This window comes from Meles meles, chromosome 2 (assembly GCF_922984935.1).
Source record: "Meles meles chromosome 2, mMelMel3.1 paternal haplotype, whole genome shotgun sequence".
Taxonomy (NCBI): Eukaryota; Metazoa; Chordata; class Mammalia; order Carnivora; family Mustelidae; genus Meles; species Meles meles.
The window spans coordinates 89630942-89647333 of record NC_060067.1 but is presented as its reverse complement, the minus strand read 5'-3'; the positions used below and the strand labels follow the sequence as shown (position 1 = coordinate 89647333).

Genomic DNA, 16392 nt, shown 5'->3' with positions numbered 1-16392 from the left:
AAACGCTTGGAAGCTAAAGACCATCCTGCTCAAGAATGTTTGGATCAACCAGGAAATCAAAGAAGAACTTAAACAATTCATGGAAACCAATGAGAACGAAAACACATCAGCCCCAAACCTATGGGATATGACAAAGGTGGTCCTAAAGGGGAAATACATTAGCATCCAAACCTCACTCAAAAATGTAGAAAAATCCCAAACACACAAGCTCCTTTACACCTTAAAGAACTGGAGAATCAACAACAAATTAAGCCTACCACATGTAAGAGAAGGGAAATAATTAAGATTAGAGCAGAGATCAATGAATTAGAAAACAGATACAGTAGAACACATCAGTGAAACTAGAAGCTGGTTCTTTAAAAGAATTAATAAGATCGATAAACCACTGGCCAGACAAATCCAAAAGAAAAGAGAAAGGACTGAAATTAATAAAATTATGAATAAAAGGGGGGAGATCATTACTAACACCAAGGAAATAGAAACAGTCATCAGAAATTATTATCAACAGCTATATGCCAATAAGTTAAGCAACCTGGAAGAAATGGATGCATTCCTGGAAACCTATAAACTTTCAAGACTGAAACAGTAAGAATTTGACAACCTGAATAGACCAATAGCTAGTAACAAAATTAAAGCAGTGATCAAAAACCTCCCAAAAAATAAGCGTCCAGGACCTGATATATTCCTTGGGGAATTCTACCAAACATTCAAAGAAGAAATAATACCTGTTCTTTTGAAGCTGTTTCAAAAAATAGAAACAGAAGGAAAACTTCCAGACTCTTTCTCTGAGGTCAGCATTACCTTGATCCCCAAACCAGGCAAAGACCCCATCAAAAAGGAGAATTTCAGACCAATATCCCTGATGATTATAGATGCCAAGATTCAAAACCTCCATTTCTTGACATAGAACACACATTTATAGTTTGCCATCTCACAGAACACTACAGAATTCCAGGGGATAACTTTCTGTTTTGGGCTTGTCCATGTTCCCTTCCTGTCTGTTTCTTAAAGCATGCTTTCACTACTATTTTACTCTAACGGAATTATCATAACTTTGTTTTATGGCAGGGATGTAAGCTTGGAGGTTGTTTTTATGGTGGGGATTAAATTGGTAGTGTTTTTAAATTTTGATTGCCTTTAGGCAATTTGAATTTTGACTGCCTTTAGGTTTTGTACATTTATATCCTGCTTGGCTACTGAAGAGATTTGTTTGCCACCTCTGCTTTGTGAGTTACTGCTTAAAATTAAGCCTTGTTAAAAGTTTGTGATTTTATTACTTACTACCAACATTTCTTTCCTCTTTTCTTGTTTTCCCTTTGACTTAAGTTCTTTTCCTTTTATCCTTTTTTTACTAATTGAATGTTTACTTTTCTGTTGCATTTTTCTTTTCCATTTCCCCTTTTTCTCTTTCATGAAATTTGAAATGATACCTCTTCTGTAGTTTATTCTAAGTTGCTTAAGAATGCAGAAACTACATTTTATTTCATTTTCTTTATTTAATTTAGATGGGTGCAATTCGAGTTGCAAACTGTAATCTCCACAATCAGTCGGTTGGGGAAGGAATAAGTGCTGCAATTCAGGATTTTCAAGTGAGACAGTACATTGAACAATTAAATAATTCCAGAGTTGGACTTCAGCCTGCAGTACTACGGAGGGCTTATTGGCTTGAAGCAGGGTCAGCCAATTTAGGACTCATTACTGTTGATATTGCATTAGCTGCTGATCATCATTCTAAACATGAGGCTCAAAGACATTTCCTAGAAACTCATGATGCCAGAACTAAGAGGTAAGTAAAATTTAGGGAAGTTAATCATCCCAAGTTCAGATGAAAATTACCTTATAATTATAGAGGAAATTCCACTGTTAGGAATGGAATAGGAACATTTTACATAAAGACTAAATATGATTGTGCTGGGTACGCCTCAGTAAAGATACAAGAACCTGATATTTAAGTAAATATGTTATATACCTCATCTCTTGTAATGGTGCAGTTAATGGAAATAACACTGTTTTTAATGTGTCTCTAAGCCCAAACTATGTGTAATAGCAGTGAAATGAGCTTAAATTACTAGTTCCCAAGTAACATTTTATAGAGCACTACCCCTCTTTCTTTCTCACCACAGCTTGCCGCTTTCATTTCATCATTTCTAGAAAACATCATTGCTATCACCACATACTCTACGAAACTCTTCTTTTGTGGGCTCTCAAAACTGCAAGGGAGACTAAGGGAATCTAATCCTCAAGAAACAGTCATTAAGAAATAATTGTTATCTGCCATTTAAAAAGTTGCCAGAGCCTCTTACTGAATCATACCTATTTAAACTGCCAGTATAACTTTTTCCATCCCCATCTCCCTCATTATAAAGTTAATTGAGCTTATTTTAAAAATGGAGAAAACTATTAAGAAATAAAGAAAATAATTACCATAACCTTACCACACTGAATTTATCATATTTCTTCCCCATATTTTTAATGTATCTTTCTTATACTTGAAATAAATTCTGCATGTTAACGTTAAACTTATATCCTAAGCATCTGCCCATATGATCAAAAATTTTATAAATTTCCTTTAAAATAAATGATAATATACCATCAAAAAGATACATTGTACTTTATTTAGCCATTGCCCTTATTCATTAAATGCATAGAAAATGTTTCTAAATTCCTCATTATATATAATCGTAAGAGAAACATTTTTTTGTACATAAAATATTTTCCCACATGTTCTTTAAATTTAAAGTTTCCTTAAAAAGGGAGTGTGTGACTGTGCTAAAAACTGAGCCTTTTGATATGCATTCCCAAATTCCCAGAAAGATTATTTCACCTTATATTCCCAGTGACTTTTTAAGTTGAGTCTGTGTCTCACTGCATCTTTGCTTCCCTTATATGTTTTATGATAACTGGAAGATGATATTTCTGTTTTATTTTGCATTTCATTGTTTCTGAGATTAGTATTTTTTTCTTGTATTTATTGGTGGTTTTTATTTCCTCATTTGTGAATTGCGTCTTATTATTCTATGTATATTTAATTTATTGGCATATTGGTATATTTCTTACCAATTTTTAAGAGCTCTTAAATCTGTTGTATAGATTACATATCCTTTCAGTAGTCCTTGTTACTAATATTTTGCAATTTGTTTCTTTTTAAAATTTTTTTAGTCTTATGTACAGACTTTATTTTTGTGTTTCAAATATGTCAGTTTTTAACCTTTATAATTTCTTGTACTAATTTGAGAAAATATTTCTTTTGCTAGTAATCACATGGCATCTATGTTTTCTTTTTTTTTTCCCCTATTCCTTTTGTTGTTATTGTTGTTAACATTAAACTCTGTTTTTTTTGTTTTGTTGTTTATTTTTGTTTTTCTTAGAGAATGAGAGAGCCTGTGCATGTAGGGGCGGGGCAGGAGCAGAGAGAGAAATTTAAGCAGGCTCCATGCTTAGCACCCCAGTCGGGGGCTCTATCTCATGATCCTAAGAGCAAATCAAGAGTCAGATGCTTAGGGGCGCCTGGGTGGCTCAGTGGGTTAAACCCTCTGCCTTTGGCTCAGGTCATGATCCCAGGGTCCTGGGATCGAGCCCCACATGGTGCTCTCTGCTCAGCAGGGAGCCTGCTTCCCCCTCTCTCTCTGCCTGCCTCTCTGCCTGCCTCTCTGCCTACTTGTGATCTCTCTCTGTCAAATAAATAAATAAAATCTTAAAAAAAAAAAAAAGAGTCAGATGCTTAACCAACTGAGCCACTTAGGTGTCCCTCTATCTGGATTTTTATGGTGTGTTTGTATTAATCCAGCCAAGGGTGTAAATAGATTTTTTTGCAAATATGTATTCAAATACAGGAGTAAAAATTTATACCTAATACACACTTATTTTTCCATTTTGTCACAAATTTTTAGGTGTTTTCATTTGTTAATTTCCCAAAAGAACTATTAGTCTAGTTTTAAAAAATTCTGAGTTTTTTTTACTGAGATTACATTAATCTTTTAAGTTACTTTAAGATCCTGACATCCTGTAAATCTAAGTATGGAAGCTCATGTGTGGAGAACAATGTTTTAAAAAAAATGTGGGTTTCTTTGTTAATTATTGCTCAGGAAGCCAGTAACTATGAACAAAGTGCCTGGGTCTAATTAGGTCAGATTGTAGAACAGGGTGCTAATGAAGTGAAGAAAATGGCACCATGTGATTCAAGTTCCAGGTGTTCAAGTAAGTCCAACCATTTAGATTGGTTTCAGTGCTCTGTTTGGTTAATAATTGTGAAGAGTGGGTTTTTACGCTACTTGCAAGCTAACAAGTTACCCTGCCACAGTTTCATGGGTGCTGCCAGAAGACACAAAACTCCTGGTCAAGGACAAAAGACTTTATTACAACCAAAGTATGAACCAGAGTCATATGTGTTTGCATGGGTCCCCTGTGTCCCCCAAGTTGGGTTGCCAGAGTAAATATAGGATGCCTAGTTAAATTTGAATTTGAGATATGCAACAAATAACTTTTTAGGATAGTTGTGTCATATTGTCCCATACATTGCATAGGACAAACTTACTTTTATTTGCGATATCTGGTACCCATATTTATGAATCCTTTGGAGGTGATGCAAAAAGTCCATGATGGGTATCTACACACGGGGGGGTGCATTATAGAAGAAGAATATTGAACTTAAGGGTTCTACGACTTTTATAGTACATAAAAGCAAATCTACTCTTTTCCAGGGTGAGACATTACCTCATCTCTTTAGGTTGTTTACTGCCAGTACAGTCCCAAGCAATGGCCTGGTCATAGCTTTGCATACTTGGCATACCCAGCAAAAACAGGTAGGGATGTTTAGGGCATATTGGCAATTCCCTCTCCCAACATGGTAACTCACTGACCTTCAGATTTGGCTGCCTTTGTGCATATCTGATTCCCAGGAGTTTGGGGGCCTATCTGTATTCTTTTTTGATATAACTGGAAAAGTTACTAGATACACAGGTCATTAGTTTCTTTAGTGTTTTTGAAAAGTATGGTTCCCAAACCACCAACACCAGTGTCTCCTTGGAACTTGTTAGAAGTTTACATAATCAGGTCTTACTAGGCCTCAGTCAGAAACTCTGGGGGTGCAGCCCTGCACTCTATAGTATAATAAGCCCTCCAGGGTGATTCGAATGCAAGCTAAAATTGAGAACTAGTGCATTGGATTGTAATAAAGGGAGGGAAGGGGAGCTAACATTTGTTATGCAACTTCTATATTCAAGATTTTATATCAGGGGCTTTACATTTAATTTCCAAAACAGTCTTATTAGATGTATCAGACCACAATTTTAAAGTTGAGGAAACTGAAGCTCAGAAATATTAACTAATCTGACAAGGTCCTAGAGTTACTAAGTGGCACAGCTGGAATTTGAACCCATACCTAGATGAATGCAAACGTATGCATTTTTCTAAGCCTGTTGCTACACAAATGAGCTAAATATAAAAGTGTGTATAATATATAAGGTCTTTTATTTTTACAGTATTTGCAGTAGTTTGCTGAGTGAATCTTAATACTTTAGAGAAGTGATTTGAATTTGGTAACATTTAACTAAAGTAATATGTCAGATTCTCACTAATCGTAAGACTTTCTTACATTTTTCCTACTGTCTTCTAGACTGATGTTGCACTTCTATTTTGATGTATTTCATCTCATCTTTCACATCTCAAATACTACTTTTCGAAAGTTTCCTTCTGTTTTCCTTGTCACAACACCTCGTGTTGTTTTGTTTTGTTTTGTTTTTACCTCATAGCACTCAGTACATTTTATGATTAGATATTTTGTTTCTGGCTTGTCTTTGCCTCTGTACTCTGAACTTCATATGGATAAGACTGTGACTGTCAGTTTCACCTAGCACAGTACTTGGGCACATATCAATATGTTCAAGAAATATAAAGGAGAGAATGTAAAATGAAAATGATAATACCTATTCTGTCTTCCTTGAGGGCCCTGAGGATCCAATGAGATAATGCATGTAAAAATACTTAGAAAAACAGACTGTTAATATGAGGTAATTCTATTATTTAAAGTTAAAAAAAAGAAGAATGAATATTTATCTCCCATATTTGCATTATAGAATTTTTTTTTAAGAAAGTTAATATACTGACGGGCTTTTGTGTGGATCATTTACAGAACCTAAAGAATTTTACACACATTTTCTCCCACTGTCCTAATTCTTAAGACTTTGTTCTGAGTCCTTATTACAAAATTATTACAGTTTTTTCCTCTAATACATAGAATGCATTATTTTGGTTTTATTGAGAAATAAATTTCTTATTTGCTCTACATTTATAGTATTTTGGTGTATTTGCCTGTGAAATAGGCTCTGAAATGCTAAGGGTGATAAATTATCTATTTAGTATAATCTGTACCAATAGTTTTGTCCGTGTTTTACTTTGATGTTTAAAATTTTTCGTCCTTTTGAGAATATTTACTACTATTTTTAAATTGGATTTAAATGTCTGATCTTTATATTTACTTCTTTTTAGTTCTTTTTTTTTAATGTATCTCTCTCTCTTTTCCTACTTACTTTCATCTCATCATGGTGAGACTTTTTTTAAGAAAGGCAAAATGATTAGACATTCCACAGTAAAATAAGCTTTTGTATTTGTGTTTACGTTGTCTTTTAAAAATATTAACAATTAACTTAGTTTTAATTAATTATCTGCCAAAAAGTTTATTTCCTAATGAGTTTTTGTTATGTTGTTGCTTTTAATTTGTTTTGTTTTGGGTTCTGTTTAGGTTGTGGTTTTTGTGGCCAGATGATACCCTGAAGAATAAGAGGTGTAGGAACAAGTGTGGTTGTCTCGGTGGCTGCAGATTCTTTGGTGGCACAGTAACTGGCCTAGATTTCTTCAAACTTGAAGAGTTGACACCTTCCAGTAGTTCTGCATTTTCAAGCACGAGTGCAGAATCTGATATGTATTATGGACAGTCTCTGCTACAGCCTGGAGAATGGATTATTACTAAAGAAATTCCCAAAATTGTAGATGGTAATGTGTTATTTTGTTACTTGTGCTAATCTTTTTTTATCTTTATCCTTATGCCATTTTTGAGAGAAGTTCAGTGTTAGTTTGTTCAACTCAGTTTTTTGAGCAGTCTTATAGGTAGGTTCAGTATAATCTTCCTTTGTTTTGCAGGTGATTTAACTAAAGCCAGAGAATACTAGTGAGTTTTTACAGTTATGCAAGGCAAAAGTAGATCCACTCTTCAGACCTATTGTTGACATTGGTGATTTTCCTAGACAAGCTTGTTCTGAGTATTTCTCTCTATATATTCTTATTTTCTGTGACCTCAGCTTCCAGAGATTTACTTAAGAATAGCTGTGCTTCCAGGTAACAGTTTTACCAGTTTACTTACATAGGAAAACTTATCAATGGTAATATTTATACCGTTGGCCCTCATATTACCAACTCTTTTGCAGGATATTCTTCTTATCACTAAAACTGAACATGTCAAGAAGAGAAATGTGGCCTTTGCTTAGACCCTGTAGGATAACTTTGCAGATAGACAAGTGTGTTGTAAGCAGTAAATGGTGGCTTTAAGTATACTAGATTTAGATTTATCTAGTATCGTACCTCTGAAGACTTCAGAAGTGAATTTTCCTTTGGGTTTTTTAGTTGTATGTTCCTACAATTAAATGCAGTATTTACTGCTTAAGTTGTCATGTTGTCAAGAAGTGAAATATGGAAAAGTCTTGCTATTTTACTAATATCAGCCTTTCCCCCTTGATCTATTCAAAAACATTTACAGCACTGCCTTTTGTCAGTAGAGGAAAAGGAGGGTAGAAGTAGTTTTGATTTTCCATGTATAAGGAGCTCTTACAAGAAAGAGCTGGACTATATATATCAAATTCTTGATTTAATGATTTCTCACTAAATATTAATACATAAGTGTGTACATCTTATTTAAGGTTATTTGACTTCAGCAGTTTTGCCTAGAATAAAAGCAGATTATCCTACAGAATCTGCAAACATCAAAAGTTCTTGACATTTAAAGGATAGGAAAGATGCTAAATAAAATTTATCATTTTTCTTAAAATACTACGTTCTTACATCTGATTAATATTTGCTTTTAAAGGTTTTCACAGACATTGTCTCATTTAATCTTCAAGTTACCATGTGAGTTCTATATCTTCCTTGCTTCTAGTGAAGAAAGTGAGGGTCATCACTGAGATAGAATTGCACAAAATCAGATGGTTAAGCAGAAACTAGAATCAGGGCCATCAAAGCCACTTCGCAGTGTTCATTCTACCGCACGACAGCTGGCACTAATTATAAACACTGTTTGATATTCTGATCTGCAGATCAAAGTTTAACCATCACAAAGGGAAGAAAAAATCTACAGGGGAGTTACAGATGGTATAAAAAAAGAAAGAGAACAAATTCCCTAACCGAACAAAAGGAAAGCTCATTGTAATTTTTATAATGTATAATAGTGATTATATCGCCTATTGATTCTTTCAGGAGTGAGCTCTAATTCACAAGTCATTATGAGTTTGGTATAGAATTAACCCCTGTGTAAGTATCTGACTTCTGATTGTTGAGGTTTCTAGGAGCCAAGTATAGATATGCAGTGTTAGAATAGAATCGAGGAGGGCTTATGGTAGAACGCAGGAGTTCCTTGGATGGTCAGTGACCACTAGTTTCCTATCACCAAGAAGAGAATGAAACCCAATTTTCTTTTGACATTTATTGTTCTGATTTTTCCATTTGTGGTAGTAGAAGCGAATACTGCTACTTACATTGTAAGTTCTAAAGTCTTCTTACCACTTAAATTCCATCTAGAACTGCATTCTGCTGGGAGAGGTGTTTTTCCTACTAACAGCTTCCTCTTTGCTTGGGTAATACAGGAATGGTTGGAGGAGAATAGAAACTGGGCAGGAGTTGTTTTTTTGTTTTGTTTTGTTTGTTTTTTAATCTAAGCAATTTAGTAGGACTCTCCTTTCATTCCCCCCACCGCCAGTTTACATAACATGTCACAGGGCTTTTATAAAAGGCTGAGGAATTTTTCCAAATTAAAAAATACATGACAACTGAATGCAATAATATATGATCCTAGGTTGAATATTGTACTGGAAGGGGCAGAGGTGCTTTCAAGGACATTATTGGGTCAGTTGAAAAAATTGGAGAGCACTTGGTAGATTAGATAACAGTATTGCATAAATACTAAATTTCCAAGTTGATAATTATGTAGAGATTATATATATTATTCTTCAGAAATAAACACTTAACTATCTAGGGTAAAATGTCACTATGTCTACAAATTACTTTCAATTCAAAAACTTTTATGTATGTATTATACATATTAGAGCAGATGTGGCAAAATGTTTAAAATAGGTAATTCTGAGTAAAAGATACATGGTAGCTTTGTATTATTCTTTAAAGTTTTCTGTAAGTGTGAAAATTTTCAAATAAAGTTTAAAAAAATTCACTGTCTATGGACTCTGGATCCATACTTACTATAATATCTTTCTATAGTGTTTAGCATATTGATATGTGAAATTGGATATTTGTGCTTTTAAAAAACTGATTATATTTATAAAAATAGGGAATTGGATTAAATGCTCCTATTTTTCATAAATTGTTTTTGAAATTATTATGTTCATGTAACCTGCTTTTTTGTTTGTTTATTCAGGTAATGTGAATGGCATGAAGAGGAAAGAATGGGAAAACAAATCAGTGGGAATAGAAGTAGAAAGAAAAACTCAGCACCTTAGTCTTCAAGTACCATTACGATCTCATAGTTCATCCTCTTCCTCAGAGGAGAATAGTAGTTCTAGTGCTGCACAGCCTTTATTGGCTGGAGAAAAGGAAAGTCCCTCTTCTGTTGCTGATGACCATTTGGTTCAAAAAGAATTCTTGCATAATGCAAAAAGAGATGATGGCCATGTAAGGTCAGTATTCAATTATATTCAGAAACTAGATTAGATTAGAAATTATAATAAGATTGTAGTTACTTAAAATTTTGGTAAGAAAAACTTTTTTTCCTCTCAACTCACCTACTATAGAAAATTCTTTTCTCCTCTTGAACATATTTTTAAATGTTCATTTACTTTTGTCTTGCTAATTAAAAATTTATATGTGTGTATATATATGTGTCATTCCAGAAATAGGAAAATATAGAAAAATGTAATGAAAATATTTGTCATCCTCCAGATAGAAAAATTTTAGATTTTCCTCCAACTTCCTTTGCTGTTCCTTCTTATTCCCTATTTCCATGTCCTCCATTTCTTCTTTTCTTCCTCTTTCAGCCTGCCATTTGTAAGCAGGCTGGATGCTTAGGACTCTGTTCTGTACCTTTATCTCCACTCATTCTATATTGTTTCCCTAGATAGTTTCAATGATGATTTGGCTTTAGTTATGATCTGTAGCCAACATCTTCTAAATCTAAAACTCTAGCCAAAACTTTTGTGCCTCTAGGCCCAGCTACCTTTTTGATATTTCTATTTGTATGTTTCATGGAGACCTCAAACTCATCCTATAAAAAATGACCTTGTACCTGTCATGTTCAACTTGTTCTGCCTCAGTAAATGGCACTAGCACCAGTTTCTAAAGGTGATGATAGTAGGGCTATCTATAGCTCTTTCCTCTCCTTTAGTCCCTCTCATTTATTCAAAGGGGTCCCTGATATATTGTGTTAGACAAACTTTTAAAGGATGTTAAAAAAAAAAAAAAAAAGGATAAATGCATTAGTGTCCACAAATCATGGATAGAAGATTATACTCTGGGTTTAAGTTTTTATTATGTTATAAACTGCCTCGATTTATTTGGAACTACATGGAGTATGAGCACTTATTGTGCTGTTTTACTACTTTATATAGATAATTCATTGTAAAATTTTAGATTTTCCTTTATTTGCAAAATAAATGATTAAAATTACTATAAAGATTTTATAAATACTTCTATTGATACTTATATGATGTTCAGTAAATGGTAATAGCTTTGCTTTCCATTTTAGCATTCCTACAGAAATTCCAGGAAACAGCCCCGTGTCTCCTAATACTCAGGAAAAGTCAGTAGGTCAATCTCCTTTGAGATCTCCCTTGAAACGACAAGCCTCTGTATGTTCTACTCGACTTGGGAGTACCAAGAGCCTTACTGCTGCTTTTTATGGGGACAAGCAGCCTGTTACAGTTGGAGTTCAGTTTAGTAGTGATGTCTCCCGAAGTGATGAGAATGTATTAGACTCACCAAAGCAGAGAAGAAGTTTTGGTTCATTTCCATACACACCATCGGCAGACTCCAATTCATTTCATCAGTATCGGTCAATGGATTCCAGCATGTCAATGGCTGATAGCGAAGCCTACTTTTCTGCAGCTGAGGAATTTGAGCCTATTAGCAGTGATGAAGGCCCTGGAACTTACCCAGGTAGAAAGAAGAAGAAAAAGCAAACACAGCAGATTGACTACAGTAGGGGTTCCATATATCACAGTGTAGAGGGACCACTTACTGGCCATGGAGAGACCATTCAGGATCCCCGAACTCTGCCATTCAAAACTCATCCTTCCCAGGCTTCATTTGTTTCTGCATTAGGTGGAGAAGATGATGTTATAGAACATCCATATGTTGTAGAGGTTGAGAAAACAGTAGAGAGTGAACAGATTACTTCTCAACAACCTGTGATGAATTGTTATCAGACTTATCTTACTCAGTTCCAGGTAATTAATTGGTCAGTGAAGCACCCTACTAACAAAAGAACCTCTAAGTCCTCATTGCATCGTCCCCTTGATCTGGATACTCCAACCAGTGAAGAAAGCTCATCGTCATTTGAACAGCTTTCTGTTCCAACTTTTAAGGTATAAACTAAATCATTAGTTTCCACTGATAGGTTTACTTAGATAAATCAATTTTTAAGATGTTTCTAAAATTATTCTCAGTCATTTTAACTACCTTACTGAAAAAGAATTTCTGAAGTCATGGCTTCATGTGTGACAATAAATCTCAGGATTATTGATGAGTATTATAAATTTAAACATCTCAAATTGAGGAGTAGTTTCAGACTTGATTGTCACAATGTTAACCAGTTAATATATAGTCTCTGTCTACATTATGTTCTAAGATTAAGATCAAGTCTCTGAATTCAAATTTCTTTGTGTCTTAAAAATAAAATTTTGAAATTGTTTTTAATAGCTGGTGTTCTTTTTACTTAATCTGTAACTGCTATGTGCAAATTCAATTCCATGCACTTGACATTTGAGATTTTGTAGTTTAGCAGGAATTGATTATTGTCTGTTTCTGTAATAAATTCTATAGTGGCTTTTTAAAGGAAAACTGAAAATACATTAACAAAGTAGTGATAATAGCCAATATGAAAACTATTTTTATGAAATTATACATTTATAAGAGAATTTTTTATGATTTTAAAAAACAAAATTAAGCAGATAAAATCTTACAGAACTGAATAACTGTGTAGGAATCTTATGTGGTATCTTAAGGAATCTTAAGGTGTATACTTATATAGTTAATTTACATATTCTTAATTCAGTATTTATTATGAACTGCCGTTTGCCAGGCATTTGATATGCAGTGATGAGGAAAATAGGCATAGGACTTAGAATTTAGGTGTGGGAGACAGACAGTTAATAGATAAAACAGGTAAGTATATGATTACAAGTTGAGAAGAGTCTTATGAAGATAATCCAAAGATGCTAAAATAGAGAATAATGGGGGGTGGGGTGGAGCTACCTATATTGTATTGATGTGAAAGGTCTAACTGAGGAGGTAATATTTAAACTGAAACTTAAAGTATGAGAAGGAACTGATGATGGGAAGATCTATGCACAGGCAGGAGCCTTGCTAAAATTCTCAAGTGGGAGAGAAGTCAGTGCACATAAGTAAGTTAGCAGGGAAACTGCTCATTTTGAAGCTAGAGACCTAAACAAGGGACAGATCATTAAGAACTTATAGACCATGGTATCAGTTCTTACAATTTCATTGAAATTTCATTAGGAAATCTGTGAGAGCTTTAAGGAAATGTGCTCTCATGTACTTTGGATACTGAGTAGAAGAATTGAACTGTCATGAAGTGGGAAGGGTGGGATGATCACTTAGGAACCTTTTGGCAGCAGTCTGTGTAAGAGGTGACAAGACTAGACTTAAGTACTGCTGGAAATGTGATAGATGGAGTTGGAAAAAATATATATATACATTTGAGCAATATGTGTTGAAGAAGAAACATTAGTGACAGTTACAAAGTTTTGTGTGTGTGTGTGTTTTAAGATTTTATTTGAGATAGAGGCAGAAAGAGCATGAGCAGGGGGTGCAGAGAGGGACAGGTAGACTCCCTGCTGACAGGTAGCCTATCTCAGAGCTCCATCGTAGGACCCTGAGACCATGACCTGAGCAAAAGGCAGACTCTTAACCAAATGAGCCACCCAGCACCCCCAAAGTTTTAGTTTTAAGGTTGTGCCTCTTGCCCAGTATAAATTGCCCATTAAGCTTTCAAAATGTTCTCTTTATTCCATGTGAAAGTATGTAGGTATATGAATTTTCCAGTATAAAACTTAATGGTACTTCCAATACAGAATTGTACCTAAGAAGTTAGAATTATTTTAGTATTTTCAGTAAATCTTTCTAGTTTGATTAGGCAATCAAAGCTCTGAAATAAATAAGTCAGTGAAGGAGTTCATATCTTTAGCTAAATCAGTATAGAATATAGGTTGTAAGAAAGTTATTTTTCTCTATTAAATCTGAATAACTGTCTAACATATAAAAGGATTCATTTTGGTTTGAATAATCAAATGTATTATTTTATTTGTTTTCTTTTACGGACATACAATATGTTAGTTTTTCTTATAATTTAATGTTTCTCTGGGAGTCTTCCCTACTTAAAAATTGATTGTGCATTCTAAAATTAGTTTAAGAAAAGCTCAGTTTGTTAAGGAATTCAGGAGGAAAAACATTTGAAGCACTTACTTTTGAGCTTTAATTGTATAGTCTTTTAACCTCATTGTCAGCCCTACCCTGTCATTTATCTGAATAGTCAGAAAATGAAATTGCCAATTCATATTTTATATGATATTTCTCAATTTGTCTGTTAAGTTTTTTTTTTTTTTAAGATTTGTTTATTAGAGAGAGGGAGAGAGAGAATGAGCAGGTGGAGGGTAGAGAGAGAGGGAGAGAGAATCCCTACACATGACTCAGTCTCATGATCTTGAGATCATGACTTGAGTTGAAACACACTGAGCCACCCAGGTGCTTCTATATGTTAAGTATTTTTGTTGTACATATCAGAGTCATATTAATAAGGTAATCCGGATATTCACAAATACCAGTTGATAGCATAAAATTAGAGAACAAATAACATTAAGATTCTAGCCTGTGAGTAATATTTTATATTATTTTAGGTTATCAAACAGGGACTCACAGCTAATTCTTTACTAGACAGAGGAATGCAACTTTCAGGATCAACTTCAAAGTAAGTAGAAGTTACATACTTTTGAAGTTTAAAGTCAGTCTTTATTGATTATTAGATATGTAGAGTTTATTCTGAGAAATAGCCATTCTTTACTTGGCTATAAATTTTATTATTTATCTATGTTAAATTTTTCTCTTTTATTTTTTAATTTATTTATTTATTTTCAGCATAACAGTACTCATTGTTTTTGCACCACACCCAGTGCTCTATGCAATACGTGCCCTCTCTATTACCCTCCACCTGGTTCCCCAACCTCCCACTCCCCGCCCCTTCAAAACCCTCAGGTTGTTTTTCAGAGTCCATAGTCTCTCTTTTAATTTAATTCTTTGACCCATGGCTTATTTAGAAATGCAGTGCTTAATTTCCACATACTTGAGAATTTTAAAAGATATCATTTTGTCTTTAATTTCTAATTTCATTTTGTAATCACATAGTATGGTTTTTATGATTTTGATCTTTACATTTGTTGAGACTTGTGTTGTACCCCAGCTTGTCTGTATTGGTAAGTGTTCCTCAAGCAGTAGAAAGGAAAGTGTTTTCTGCAGTTATTGGATGGAGTAGTGTTCTACACTTGGCAGAGTTGGTGGATGGTGTTATCAAATCTTCTATAAGCTTACTGGTTTGTTGTTCACCATTTTTATCAGTTGCTGGGAAAGTAAAGTTTAATTAAAGTTGTTAATTTATTTCTGCTTTCAGTTCTATCAGTTTTTTAAAAAATTTTTAAAGATTTTTTTTTTAATTTATTCATTTGAGAGAGAGAGAGCATGATTGCGGGAAGGGTCAAGAGAGAGAGGGGGAAGCAGACTCAACCATTGAGCAGGGAGCCCAATGTGGGGCTTGATCTTGGGGCCCCAGATTCAGGGACCTGAGCTGGAGGCAGTCAGTTAACCAATGGAGCCACCCAGGCACCCCATCAGTTTTTTCTTAATGTATTTTGAAACTCTTAGTAGTTTTTACACACTGATATGTCTGCTTATATCATTTTATCATTACCTAAATTTCCTCTTTAGCCCATGTAATAATTCTTTTAAGTCCATTTTGATATTAATCCAGCCACCTCAGCTTTCTCAGGCTGAGTGATACATATGTATTCATGGAGTATCTTTTTCCAATATTACTATTATTTTTTTTTTACTTTCAACCTGCCTATAGTATTTATACTTATATAAGTGTATTTTCTTATAAACAGTAAGTAGTTAGCCTTGCATTTTATTTTATTTCATCTTTTTTACAGCTTCTCATTTTTATTTATTTATTCTTATAAGTAACATTTCATTGGCCGTCATATTTAGGAATTGTCCAGGGCCTTGGGAAAATGAAAAAAAAAATAAAATTAGTTCTGGAAAATTTATTTTTTAAGATTTTATTTGTTTATTAGAGAGAGAGTGGGGAAGCACACAAGTGGGGGAAGGGAGGTGGCAGGCAGAGGGAGAAGAAGAGGGAGAAGCAGGCTCCCCACTGAGCAGGAAGCCTGAAGTAGGGCTCAATTCCAGAACCCTGGGATCATGACCTGAGCCAAAGGCAGACACTTAAACCACTGAGCCACCCAGACACCCTGGAACATTTTTAAAAAATGAATTAATTACCGTAAATAATTCAACTCTGTTGTCTGTCATGGCTTTGCCAACTTTTATTAGCAGCCACTAGCATTTCTGTTGGACCTAATGTGCAAGCCATAACTTGGCATATTGAAATCGGGAACTATTAAGAATTTGGTATTGTAATTTTCATAATTTGGAAAAGCCCCCTCAAGTAAATATATCAACCTTTTTTTTTTCTTACTTGATGTATTAACCATCTTTGATCAGTTTGCATATTTGCACCTCACTTATCTCTGCCAAGCATTTGGGACATAAGCATCTAGTCTGATTCCATGAAAATTTTAGTTGAAATAAATGTGTATTTGAGTGATTATTCATCATAAGGAAACACTAACTTCTGTTCTTTTTCATGGTCTTTTTAATACATATTTTGTT

General features: G+C 34.2%; 1 protein-coding gene across 10 annotated transcripts in view; it reads left to right on the top strand.

Moving 5' to 3' along the window:
- Positions 1–16392, top strand: part of KIAA1109 (KIAA1109 ortholog) — a 217396-nt gene that overhangs the window by 94370 nt on the left and 106634 nt on the right. For all 10 annotated transcript variants that reach the window (XM_045987369.1, XM_045987360.1, XM_045987353.1 and 7 more), the window contains 5 exons: positions 1506–1786; positions 6740–6990; positions 9635–9893; positions 10958–11795; positions 14346–14416. In XM_045987369.1, the coding sequence (XP_045843325.1) occupies positions 1506–1786; positions 6740–6990; positions 9635–9893; positions 10958–11795; positions 14346–14416 (1700 nt within the window). The remainder of the gene's footprint in view (positions 1–1505; positions 1787–6739; positions 6991–9634; positions 9894–10957; positions 11796–14345; positions 14417–16392) is intronic.